This window comes from Podarcis cretensis (assembly GCF_951804945.1).
Source record: "Podarcis cretensis genome assembly, chromosome: 4".
NCBI lineage: Eukaryota > Metazoa > Chordata > Lepidosauria > Squamata > Lacertidae > Podarcis > Podarcis cretensis.
Window position 1 is genome coordinate 74121242 of NC_137173.1, and position 13301 is coordinate 74134542.

At 42.5% G+C, this 13301-nt stretch overlaps 1 protein-coding gene across 2 annotated transcripts in view; it reads left to right on the forward strand.

Annotated features, from left to right (window-relative positions):
- CYFIP1 (cytoplasmic FMR1 interacting protein 1) overlaps positions 1-13301 on the forward strand; it is a 59821-nt gene that overhangs the window by 16753 nt on the left and 29767 nt on the right. The window contains exons 9-18 of one of the 2 annotated variants that reach the window (XM_079972448.1): positions 605-709; positions 1387-1478; positions 1651-1768; positions 3703-3825; positions 4509-4634; positions 4739-4905; positions 6403-6550; positions 10122-10269; positions 12231-12387; positions 13180-13276. In XM_079972448.1, the coding sequence (XP_079828574.1) occupies positions 605-709; positions 1387-1478; positions 1651-1768; positions 3703-3825; positions 4509-4634; positions 4739-4905; positions 6403-6550; positions 10122-10269; positions 12231-12387; positions 13180-13276 (1281 nt within the window). Of the gene's footprint in view, positions 1-604; positions 710-1386; positions 1479-1650; positions 1769-3702; positions 3826-4508; positions 4635-4738; positions 4906-6402; positions 6551-10121; positions 10270-10518; positions 10673-12230; positions 12388-13179; positions 13277-13301 lie in introns of both variants that reach the window. The other variant, XM_079972447.1, reaches the window with a different exon arrangement.

Consider the following 13301-nt stretch of genomic DNA (forward strand, 5'->3'; position numbering starts at 1 on the left):
TGCCACTGATGCAAAGTCTTCAAAATAGATGTGCTATGGTCTCATCTCAATGAGCCATCACATTTTGCACTAGCTGCAGCTTCTAAACCATCATCAAATAAAGCCCTGTATAAAATACATTTTGGTAACCTGATTTGGGAGGCTTCCAGATTATAGATAGCTTTGGACAGGTTATATTGGACCAGGAACAGGCATAGCTGGTACCCTAACTCTAGCTGCAATTAGCCACTCTGAGTCACAGAAAGTGGGCTTTTGGTGTCCATGTTTTATCAAGGAGCATCCCTGAGGCACAACACCTCTGTCTTGTCGGGATACATCCTTGGTTTATCAGCCATCATGTCAGCTCATCATGGCCTCAAGGCAAAGATCCAGCATGACTTTGGGGGTACTTAAATAATAGAAATTTACGTGCATATGCATGATTAGAAAAGAGAGTTTGGTCAGTGGTAGAAAAATAAAATGGTGAATCATATTTATGATGCTTGTGCCATTATGCTCTAATAAACTTTATTTTGAGGAAGGTTTACAAGGTTTTGTTGCTTTCAGCATTGATCAAGTTAAGAATCAGGCGACAGGTCTTAATGTTATTTTATTCTCTTTTCAGGTAATGGGTTTTGGTTTGTATCTGATGGATGGCAGCGTCAGTAACATCTATAAGCTGGATGCCAAGAAAAGGATAAATCTGAACAAGATTGACAAGTTTTTTAAGGTTGGTTAAGAAGGTTGTCTGTCTTTTGAAAAGGGAGTGGTTATATATTACTTAGGTATGTGGGTGGTTGGTCACCTTTCCTGGCTCTGATTACATCATGAAGGTGGCTTCCTACCTATGATTCTTAAAATACATAGGTTTGTATCCATTGAAGTAATCCTTTTTGCACAATGATTTCTGCTTGTGCAGTGCAACTTCCCCTCCCTTTTCTTACCTTCTGCCCCTCCAAATCTGTTCTCAAGTGTTTGGGGGACCTCCAGAACCAGATGTGGGGGTTTAAGGGGAGAGGATGTTTTATTGTGTAAGTATATGTTGTTGGATGCAACCCACTATATTTCAAGTCGACAGCATGTCCAGATGACAAATTCCCCGATGCTTAGTATTGTCCTGATGTTTCAAGCCAGATGTGTGTGTGTGTGTGTGTGTGTTGAAGGCCCTATTGCCAGCAGAAGGTGTTGGTTCTGTTCTGGGAATGTTGTAATTTGCCAGCACAAACCACAGGGGGTTTCTTTTTTGGTACCTTTACAAAATAATATTCTTTCCACGGAGAGTCATGACTGCATATCATAGAATTGTAGAGTTCGCTTATGTATTTGCTGATTGTGTGGCTAAGTCCTGAATGAAACCATAAGGTGCACATAATTAATTTTGTTTAATTTGTTTTCTCTTGAGTCCAGCAGCTGCAAGTAGTTCCACTGTTTGGCGACATGCAGATTGAACTGGCGAGATACATTAAGACTAGTGCTCACTATGAAGAAAATAAATCTCGGTAAGAACTGAAAAGACATGCTGGCTTGCTTTTTCCAAGAACTACGAAATTGCTCTAAGTCATTCTTGCAGTTCACTTAAAGAAAATTCATCTGTGGGGCGTGGATCTTTTTGCCATGGGACTGTATAAATTTTATTTTCATGCTTTCTTTTCTCTTTTTCCCCTACCCTAGGTGGACATGCACTTCTTCCAGCAGCAGTCCCCAGTACAATATCTGTGAGCAAATGATCCAGATAAGAGATGACCACATGCGTTTTATTTCGGAACTGGCTCGTTACAGCAATAGTGAGGTGTGTAGATTAATGCAGGACATGAGTCTTCGGATGGAATCAGTTTTTATATGCACCCAACCTGTTACATTAGCAGTTCTAAACATAAAAATGTGCCCCTGTTTCTCGTACAGACTAAGTAGTGTTAGTCTTACACTTGTGTGGTGTCAGTAAAACATTTGCACCCTTTTGAGTGCCAAAGTGCTATTAGTGAATTCCACATTTGTGTGTGTCAGTTTTCTAACGAGTTCCATACCAGGTTATTTTTATACTTATTTAAAAACAACAACTAGGCACAAGTTTATTTATGAAAATATGTAGCCTGAAAAGGCCACAAGGCATATGATGTGCATTACCCAGGACTTAATTTGATCACAGGGTTCGTTTCTTAACTACCGTATTTTTCGCTCTATAGGACGCACCAGATGATAGGACGCACCTAGTTTGCGGGGGAGGAAAACAAGAAAAAAAAATATTTTGAATCCCAGAAGCCAGAACAGCAAGAGGGATCTGGCTTCTGGGATACCGTGTGGCTGTTCTGGCTTCTGCGATAACTGCGCCAAAAAACCTCTTCAGGGCAGCGGGATGAAGGCTCCCCCTGCCCGAAGAGGCTGTGCGCGGCTAAGGCAGAAGCCAGGGCAGAAGCGTCGCTGAAGGGGCGCTGCTCAGTTCTCCCTCTCTGCACAGCGCCTCTCCTGCGAAGGAGAGGCACTGCGCAGAGAGGGAGAACTGTGCAGCGCCCCTTCAAGCGAAGCTGGAGAAAGAACAGAAGGAGACCTTCTGTTCCTCCTCAGGCTTCGCAGGACAGCCGCCTCGCTGCGAAGGTGGAGGAGGAACAGAAGGAGTCCCTTCTGTTCCTCCTCCGGCTTCCAGGCAGGCGCATGGCTGAAGGGGTGCGGCGCAGTTCTCCCTCTCTGCGCAGCGCCTCTCCTGCCTCTTACAGGCAGGCGCGTGGCTGAAGCCTTTGGAGTGCAGCGGGACCTCGCCCTGCACTCCAAAGGTTTCGGGTTCCTTTGGCTGAAGCCAGGAGAGTCTTGCTCTCCCGGCTTCAGCAAAAGGAACCCGAAGCCTTTGGAGTGCAGCGCGAGTTCCCACTGCACTCCAAAGGCTTCAGGCAGCTATCCCTGAAGCCTGGAGAGTGAGAGAGGTCAGTGTGCACCTCTCCAGGCTTCAGCGAAAGCAATCCGAAGCCTCCGGAGCATGGAGGGAGCACTCCCTCTGCACTTCGGAGGCTTCATGTTGCTATCACTGAAGCCAAGGAGCCTGCATTCACTCCATAGGACGCACACACATTTCCCCTTAATTTTGAAGGGGAAAAAGTGCGTCCTATAGAGCGAAAAATACGGTATATTTCAGCCTCAGTTCTAAATTATGTGAAGTAAGATGGAGAAAGAGCACATTAGTATATTTAACTATGGGTCTTTCTGTTCCCTACCCTCTTATTATGGGGAAAGAGTTCCAGACCAGAGTCAGCTTGACCAGTGGGGAAAATAGTGGTGTAAATGCTTTTTCATCATAAATTAAAACACTACTCATTTAAAGCTGATGTCTCCCCCACAAAGAATCCTGCGAATTGTAGCTTGTTATGGGTGCTGAGTAAAAAGTAAAGGACCCCAGACGGTTAAGTCCAGTCAAAGGTGACTATGGGGTTGCGGCGCTCATCTCACTTTCAGGCCGAGGGAGCCAGCATTTGTCCACCGACAGCTTTCTGGGTCATGTGGCCAGCATAACTAAACCACTTCTAGCGCAACGGGACACCGTGGGTGCTGGGTGGACCAGCATGGGGCTACACTATGGGGAAGTGGCTCCAATATTGTAATATGGAAAATGAGCCTCAGCATGTTTTTTATGAAACCTGAAAAGCACACACAGATGGTTATGTTCCGCACTCTAAAACAATTCATGTTTAGTCATATATGCACTGCATGTTTTAACAAGCATGCTTTTCATTACAGGTAGTGACTGGATCAGGCCGCCAAGAAGCTCAGAAGACTGATGCTGAGTATCGGAAGCTCTTTGACCTTTCTCTCCAAGGTCTTCAACTTCTGTCTCAGTGGAGTGCACATGTTATGGAAGTGGTATGTGCAGGGCAGGCTGTGGAAAGTTCTAAAGAGAAGCAACCATGAGGGGGAGTGGAAATGTTTTGTTTTCACTGTAATCTTTAGATGGCATATTATAGAGCAGCATGTGATACTCTGTTTGCACCCTTACTTGGATGAGTTAAAGATCTCAAATAGACTCAAAACTATTATGTGGAGCATGTATCTGAATGTCACATTTGTAGGCTGTAAAGGAATTTTTCCGCTAGTTGAGTTGGCATGAGATCTTTGTGGGGTTTTTGTCCACCTTCCTCTTAGTAATAATCATATTAGAATATAAGATTAAAAACCACTGTTTTACTGTTATGGCCATTTTGCAGAAGCCACTGGAAACACTTCCTTGTGGAAGAGTTCCCCATAATGCAAGGTTCAGTGCCAAAGCTACATGTGGCGAACTTGGTAAAAATATCAATACATTACCTGCACACTCAGAAGCTTGCTTCTGTATTCACATCACCACTTTATTTGTTATCTTGGGGTGTTGATCTTCCTATTTTAGGGCTTAGCAACTATTGATCTAATGAAATGTAGTTGCCTGTTCAAAAGCACAATAGTATATAAGCTTTCATTCAGCCTTAGTGGTGTATTGCAGTTGTTACTGTGGTTTCTCAGTTCAATTTTTGTCGGTTCTGGCCATTCTTAACCCCCTTCATCAATTGCAGTATTCTTGGAAGCTGGTGCACCCAACAGACAAATATTCCAACAAAGATTGTCCAGACAATGCAGAAGAGTACGAAAGAGCAACACGATACAATTATACCAGTGAAGAGAAGTTTGCTCTTGTTGAGGTAAGAAAGAGAAAATGCCTTCTGACCACGATCACCCACCTCTTTTCTCTTCATGACTTGTGCTTTGTCTAATTATGTGAAAACCAATTTTCCCCCCCATGCAGGTTATAGCGATGATTAAAGGGCTGCAGGTTTTAATGGGGAGGATGGAAAGCGTCTTCAATCATGCCATTCGCCATACCATCTATGCTGCGCTCCAGGATTTCGCCCAGATTACACTTAGAGAACCGTTGAGACAGGCCATCAAGAAGAAGAAGAACGTCATCCAAAGGTGGTGGCTAATGCCCTCTCGTGCCATTTAGCTTTTCATTCAGATGTGCAGTATTTGTTAAAGGAAAACATAGCACCTGAGAGCATCTGTTATAATGCAGTGGGACTGTCTTGAATTCTCCCAGTGGAAACTTGAGAATGTTTTTTTGGATGGGATCCACAAAACTTGCTGTGTGCAATGGCTCTCCATCTCCTGGCCACCTGTATTACCCAGTGTCCTACAGACCTCATGGCCCAGCAGCTGTGCAGTATTGCCAGAGCTTCTGCAACTGGTCCAAGCAGTTGTGACAGCTCCATGGCGGCCGTTGCAAGCTCTCTCATGCCATACTTCCCACAGTTGCTGATGAGCTACTCTGCAACTGTTCTGGCCATTGATCAGATATTGGGTGGCAATGTACTGGCATTATATGCCTGGCATTAGTTAGGAAAGTAGGAAGAGGATGTTGTATTCATATCTCTTTGGCAGGGCATCCTTAGTGAGGCTATTGGGAATTTGTTTCCTCCCAGAACTGCAGTTCCCTTGAGAGAAAGTAATGACAAAGTCACTTTGCATGATGCCTGTTAAACAAAGCTAAACCATACATATCCAGTAACATTTTCCTTCACAAGGGTCCACATCACAGTTGCAATTTTAATAAAAACAACAATCATAACTTTATTATTTATATGTCACCCATCTGGCTGGGTTGCTCCAGCCACTCTGGGCAGCTCCCAACAAAATATTTAAAACACAATAAAACATCAAACATTTAGAACTTCCCTATACAGGGCTGCTTTCAGATGTCTTCTAAAAGTTGTGTAGTTATTTATCATCTTGACATCTGCTGGGAGGGCATTCCACAGGGCAGGCCCCACTACCCAGAAGCCCCTCTGCCTGGTTCCCTGTAACTTCACTTCTCACAGTGAGAGAACTGCCGGAAGGCCCCTGGAGCTATAACAGCACTTCATATGTGTGAAGGGGCCTCTACACATTGAAGAAACAGCAGGCCTGTGCAACTTGTCCAAGCACTGGCATTATACAGTTACCCTCCTCACTACAACAGCCATGTGTTGAGTGCGGGCATCTTAAGGGGTGAGCACAAGGTTCCACCTTCCATAAAAGTTTATGCACATGGATGTCTGTGTGTTGGAGTAAGGGCTACAGATATTCATGCTCAGTGTGTGGATGTTGGAAGCAGGTCTGGGAAGTCACTTGACCCTTTGACACAGGAAGGAAGGAAGGCGTTACTTGCACTTGAATGGTAAATCTGAAAGAAACCTGCTGTGTTCTCAATTATTTAAAAGCAGAGGTTTCCAGGCTTAAGAATTCACAAGGATATGGAATGTTTGCTTTAGCCAGTCCGTTGGTGGAAAATGAGGCGTGTTCTCGATATGACAGTTTTAGCCGTCTGTGGAATGTGTGGTGACTTTAGAATGCATGTGTCAGGATGCTTGTGGTTGTTATGGAAGAGTTCACACTTTTATCAGGAACTCACATGCCCTCTTGGATTGTGACTAGCGTTCTCCAGGCGATCAGAAAGACTGTGTGCGACTGGGAAGGTGGCCGTGAGCCGTTTAATGACCCTGCGCTGAGGGGAGAGAAGGATCCCAAAAGTGGCTTTGATGTCAAAGTCCCGAGACGAGCAGTGGGCCCCTCCAGTACCCAGGTAATTTCTCTCTCTCTCTCTCTCTTAATTCTGGTATGTGTGTCACTGACTTGATACAGGAATTACTGTGGAATGAACCCATTTAAAAAGATTAGTTATATAAATCCTGTGTAAATCTGGATTAGTAAAAAAAATAAATAAATCTCATGCAGGGGTACTGTCATTTTAATTTTCTACGCTGATTATTCCCTTTCCATGCCCCTCCCACAAGCCTTTCATTTACAGCATGTACCTCCTGTGGGATTAATGCTTCTATATTTAAATTCTGTTTTTACAAAGTTTTAGTTGTTTGTATGTCTGATGCCCTCGTGTTTATCTTCCTGCACTTAAATGGTATATACCTGTTTTCAGTATAGTGTGTGTGCACACATATACACATGTAATGACTTTTCTCTGCCTATGCCTACTGTGGTTTATTGCTGGGGTATTCTCTTCTGATAAAATCTTTTCTTGGCTGTTTCTACTTGTGTGTAGAGATGGGAGAGGCATTTGCTCTGCTTGCATTTTAAAATGTGAACCTCCCTCATTGGCATTTCCCAAACCAGTATGTGAGCTGAAATGCAGCTACCTGTCGAACTCCACACTCTTGCAGTGCTGTTCTAAAATCTAAAACATATGCATACACCTGTACAGATATACCTTGGAAGTTGAATGGAATCCGTTCCAGAAGTCGGTTGGACTTCCAAAACGTTCGACTTCCAAAAATAATTCGAAAACCGGAACAATCACTTCCAAAACGTTTTAGTTCACTGGCATTTGGCTTCCGATGTTCCACTATATTAGGGAAGACGGCACAAAAATGTGTGTATTAGTAGAAACAACATACAAATAATGTGCAAAACTGCATCAGGGAAAATTGCTTGCAGAATGTGTGTATTAGGACAAATGCACAATAAAACGCATTAGGATTTTAATGCTGTGTTTAAAACAAAAATCACAAAATGACATAGCAGTTAGGAGTGTACTGAAGATTGAAAAGATGAGAATCAGAATCCAAAATTGGCAGATCGGGCCATCAGTACTTGTGAGTACAATTAAGCTGTTTGTTTTTATTTTTTTTTTGTGATTATAAAATACATTTTAGTCATTTAATTTTATTTAACAGGACTTACATATTGCTTAATCATCAAAACTTCTTAATGTGGTTTATATAAAATATAGCACACACGTCAAAATTACCAATAAAACCAGAAGTTAAAAACAAATGAATCTAATAAAAATAAAAATAAAATCAGTTTTTAAAACTAACATAAAATCACACATCTACCAGGTTTTCCTGTCTGGGTAGGGTTGGTAGTTTTTAGCAGACGCTGGAAACATTGCAGAATTCCAAAATGTAAACGTTGCCACTAAGAAGGATTGATTGCTTCCAAGTGTGGAATGAACATTATTTGTCATATCCCAGTTCCGCAGATTGAAGTGGTTGAGTGGCACATATGGGACAAACCTGTCCCAACTTGTTCAGGGCTTTATTTTGCCAATAGTAACACCTACTAACTGATCAGCCTGCCAGTGCAGATCTTTGAGCAGAGTTGCAATGTACCGACAAGGTCTCACTCCTGCCACCAATGGTGCTGCAGCATTCTGCATTAACTGCTGTTTCTGGACCCAAGTGCAAAGGAAGCCCCACTCAGGATTCATTGCAGTAATCCCAGTTTTGAAGTCACTGGTGCCTGGACTACTGTGGCAAATCTCTTCCATTCCAGAAATGGCCACGCCTGTCACATCAGCCTCAGCTGGTAAAAGGTGTTCCTAGCTATCAAGGCTACTTGGGCCTCGGGGGGGCGGGGGGGGGCTAGATACAGTAGCATATCTGCACCTTTAAGGATAGTGCAACTGGCGATTGGCCAATTTCTTAGATGCAGGAACCATTCATTCACAGTGCCTCTTGTCTTCCCAGGATTCAGGCTCACCTTATTTTCCACCCTCCATCCCTTTGTTAGGGCACCATAGCCTTTCCTTGATTCAGATGTTGTGCAGAATTAAGACCCAAATCTCTTAATAACTGCTCCAAATAAATATTAAATATTATTTGGGATGAAATAGTGAACTGTGGCACCCCATTGCATAACTGCCAGGGAGCTGAAAAACACTCCTAATGCTCCTCTCTGGACTCGGTCCCAGACATAGGACAGGATCCACTGCAACACAGGGTTCCCAATCCCCATCCCATGAAGGGGATCCAGGAGAATTCCATGGACAATCTGTAAGGTGTCTGAAATTTTTCCTGCACCATCTCCCCACCTTTTGCATTAAGCACCCCAAATTTGGTAGCCATATTGCTCTCCCTACTATTTTGAAGGGAGATCTCAAACATCTGACTTTATTGAGCTACCCTTAATGTGAGGAGGAATGTAACATCATCATCATCATTATTATTATTATTATTATTATTATTATTATTATGCCACTTTTCATCAAATGATCTTAGGGCAGTTCACAGAATAAAATACAAGATAAACACAAGTAAATAACTAAACCAAGACAACAAAGCAATACCACCTCCAACTGTCTTGAATGGTTAGCTGAACAGGATGAGTTTATTGATACACACACACACACACACTTCCCCAAAAATCTAATATTAGGAAAACTCTGTAATAATTGTAATATGCAATATAGTAGCTTCTTCAATATTTTAAAACTCAGTGTAAAGTTTGAACACATAACATGGTAAACATGTGACTTAGCCACAATGCAGAGGTGGTGACCAGTCCCACAATAAGCAATAGCCTTTTGGATTTGTTCATCATGAACCCATGCTGTGCTTTGAAAGAGTTTTGAAACCTTAAAACTTTTCAAAATCAGATTGTGATAGGGAATGGAGACAGGTGGACAGGGAAACTCTGAAGTTCAGTGGTGGTGGTGGTGAACTATTTCTTGTTGGTGCAATACTTTGGGTGCAGCTGTAGTAGCTTTATAGATTGTAGTATAAACTTGTCATCACTGTACCCCCCCCCACCTCCCTGTGATTCTCCTTTTTACAGTCTGTTCCACCCTTATCTTTTCCTTCCTTCAGCTCTTCTTTCTCATAGTACAACAGCCTGTTCATTTTTGAGAGATAAGAACATTCCAAACACAGCAGCCTTGGAGCCATCTTGCTGTGTAGTTTTGTGCATTGCTGCTATTTATTTAATTTATGAATCGCTTTCCCATAATACATTCCAAAGAGATTTTAGTGCTACAGCAGGTAGCATCTTGCTGTATTGCAACTAGAAATCTTTGTAATTGGGGAAACAAATTCCCAGTGAATTTTGCCCAAGGCATTGTGTATCTTTTATGACTTGTAGGGATACAAGAGTCCAAATGGCATCGTCTTATGGGCAGCATTCTCAGCCTTTACAAAATGAACAGGCAAAACAACAAACCTTTCCACCTTTGATGTAGACCAGGGTGGCTTCCGCATACTTCACTGTCTTGCTATTCCTGTCTTAACAAACTAATATACCGTACATTTCTTCTGGTTTTGTATTTTCTCCTTTTCTTATTTACCCATGTGGTTTGTTTTTTTAATTAACGGACTCTCTCTTCTTCCCTCTTTTTTGCCTCTTCCTTTTCTGTTGGTTTTTAGCTCTACATGGTCCGCACTATGGCAGAGTCCTTGAACTCTGCTGAGCTGTTGAAGCAGCTCAGATCTCTGGGAATGGAAAAGTTATTGCATGTGATAAACAAGTTTCTGAGGCAGTCCTACATCTATCCCACTCTTTTAAACTATGGTGGTAAGGCATTACTTATTATTTTTTAATAGTGTGGTGACACAAACTGTTCCATTGCAAATTGTGGGGCTTTTTTCTTCTTTCTCTTTCTCCCCTCACTGCCTTAGGTTTAATGACTTTTGAACTTCCTTATCAGGTTTCAGTTTGAAGTGGAGCAGTCTTTGCATTGGGCAGTGTGCATCCGTAATGCTGAACTAATGTTCCATATTGTGTTTTTCCCCCCTGTCACGAATGTTCTGTTCAATAACACAGCTTTACATGGTGAGAACCATGTTAGAGTCCCTCATTGCTGACAAAAGTGGCTCCAAGAAAACTTTGAGAAGTAGCCTTGAGGGGCCCACCATATTGGACATAGAAAAATTCCACCGAGAGTCTTTCTTCTACACTCACTTGATAAATTTCAGTGGTAAGATACACAGATGATCAGTGTCCAGCTTTAGCATGTCCTAATACCTCTAACATAACCTGGGAATATGTTTCCGATTTTGTGTGGCTTACTTTTGTTTTAAAACGATCGCCTGGCTGCTCTTAGAAGCCGGGATTCTGGGCGACATGGACCCCTTGTCTAATCCAGCAAGGCACTTCCTATGTTCTTAATGTGTTGGAACATTGCAAATAACACTGGAATTAAGAGGTTAGATGCTTCATATGCTTTTCCAGTTGGCACCACTTTCCTTTCTTTCTTCGCAAAAATTTCAGCGTAATAAGAGGTCCCAGTATTGAAATCTGCTTAAAATGGCAAAAATGTGTCTGCTAAGTCCTTTCTCTTCTTCTTCTAAAGAGAGAAACCTAATGCCATGCCTTGGGTAAAACAATTTTCTTTGTTTTGGCTGCCATTCTCTCTACTGTTGGCTGTAATCGGAAGCATGTTGTTTTAGTGGATTCACCTACTGACATGTCTCTAGTCTAGTCGTACCACATTGTGTTGTCTTTCCAACTCATGCTGTTATTGGAACTCTGCTTTGGATGGGAGGAAGACTTTATTCATGTTTATAGTGTTGCCGAAGCGTAATGCTCTTCTCTTTCATTAGCCCTAGTGCCCTTGTTGTGCTTCCCGAGTTCAGTGATTCCCAAACAGTGAATTCGGGACCCTCTAGTACCTTTTGAAATAGGTCCACCACCAGCAATATTGGGCTAGCACAAATCAGAATGACAACAGAGCAGACAATCTTTGCTCATTTCTGCCAGCTGCAATAAATGTCCATAAAAGCAAGGCTTCCTATATGCGCACATCAGAGAGGTTGCTGGAAATTTCTCTGTACCCAGCCCTAGTAAATGAATTGCCAAGGCTGAAAAGGAGACTCCCTAGAGGTCTGAGGTATGCACTTTTGAAGTTTGGGAATCACTGCTCTAGTCGACTGAAAACACTGCTGCTATGACGAGCTGGAAGGAACCTTTGACATATCTGATAGTGTCTTACGAGCAATTCCACTTGCTGTAATTACTTTCTGCCCCTCCATATAAAAAAAAAAATTGTACTAATTTTGATCAGCACATACCATACGGAGTGAGAGAATTCCACCATTTAATTGAGTGAATAGAAGGATGACAGATGTTGCAAGACAGTCCCCTCTCTTCTGCACTTCCTTATTAACCAAGGCCAGGAAACGTGGCATTCATGGCACTAGCACAAGCTGGGAGACCAGTTTAGAATGTGTGGGCATGCATGTGTGTGCCCCTAAATTGTCTAGTTGGCCATTCTTCCAGTAGTGTTTTCAGTGATGAAACCATTTATGCTTCTGCTGGGTGGTTGTTGATAGCAGCTGTATTTAACTTCATAGGTTCTCCATTTGAAAACCGGTTTTGGTATCCTTTCCATGCATAACTCTAGTCACCATCTTTCACTTTTGTTTGTTCATTCATACAACACCCGCACCGCTAGAATAGTGCTGTTTCTGTGTGTACGTGTGCTTATTTTCTCCCTCACAAGAGTATTGATTCGATATCATTTCTTCTTTCATAAGAAACCCTGCAGCAGTGCTGTGACTTATCCCAGCTGTGGTTCAGGGAGTTCTTTTTGGAGTTGACAATGGGCAGAAGGATCCAGTTTCCCATCGAGATGTCTATGCCTTGGATTCTGACCGACCACATTTTGGAGACCAAGGAAGCATCGATGATGGAGTAAGCCTGATCTGATTCTATCACTTCTTGTTGAGTAGTAGATGCAGAAAATTCTGATGACGATGAGATTAGAGGCTTAGTGGGGTAGTCTAGGTAAGCAGAATAGGAACCTCCTTTTCAAGTAAGAAGTTGAAGGAGGACAGGTGGCTCCCAGAATTACCTCCTCTCTACTCACCCAACTTCAGATTGTCGGAGCAGACAAACATCCCCCCACCTCCTGGATGCTGGGCTCTGTTGCCTTCTCAGGTCATCTTCAGTACTTTGCCCTAAGATTTTTCAAGAACTCCATTGCCCACTTTACTCATGGGCTAAGGATGGGTTCAGTTTTACCAGTCATTTCCCTCTTTTTCTGCTTGTAGCATTCTTCCTCCGCTTCTAACAACCACTTTAGAGCTCCTTGGTTTGGTTCAGAAGAGCTGCTAGGGTACTGGATTGCTAGAGCTCAAAAAAGAACACTCTTGACACATTCTTAGCTACCTCTAGTCAGTCTTTGTGCCACAGAAGTTCCCACGGCCTTTTCGTTTTGGGTAATGTATGTAATATCGGAGCATCCCTTCTTCCCACTTGTAGTAATGATGGTTGGAACTGGAGTATTTCTACATTGTCACTCATCACCAGCTTTGCACAACTATATGCTTGCTAGTTACCAGAATTTTGGAATGGATAACTTTTGCGTTTTGTTAATGCCCATTTATACACTTATTATATTCATCCGTGGCAAGTCTATTATGTCAGGGGACAGGAATATTTTACATGTGTGCCTGAAAAAAATAACATATTGTCTTCTTTTAGATACGTGCTGTATTCTTTAGATCTTTATAATGACAGTGCCCACTACGCCCTTACCAAATTCAAGAAGCAGTTCCTCTATGATGAAATTGAGGCAGAGGTAAGATAATTGAATCTGTTCTGAT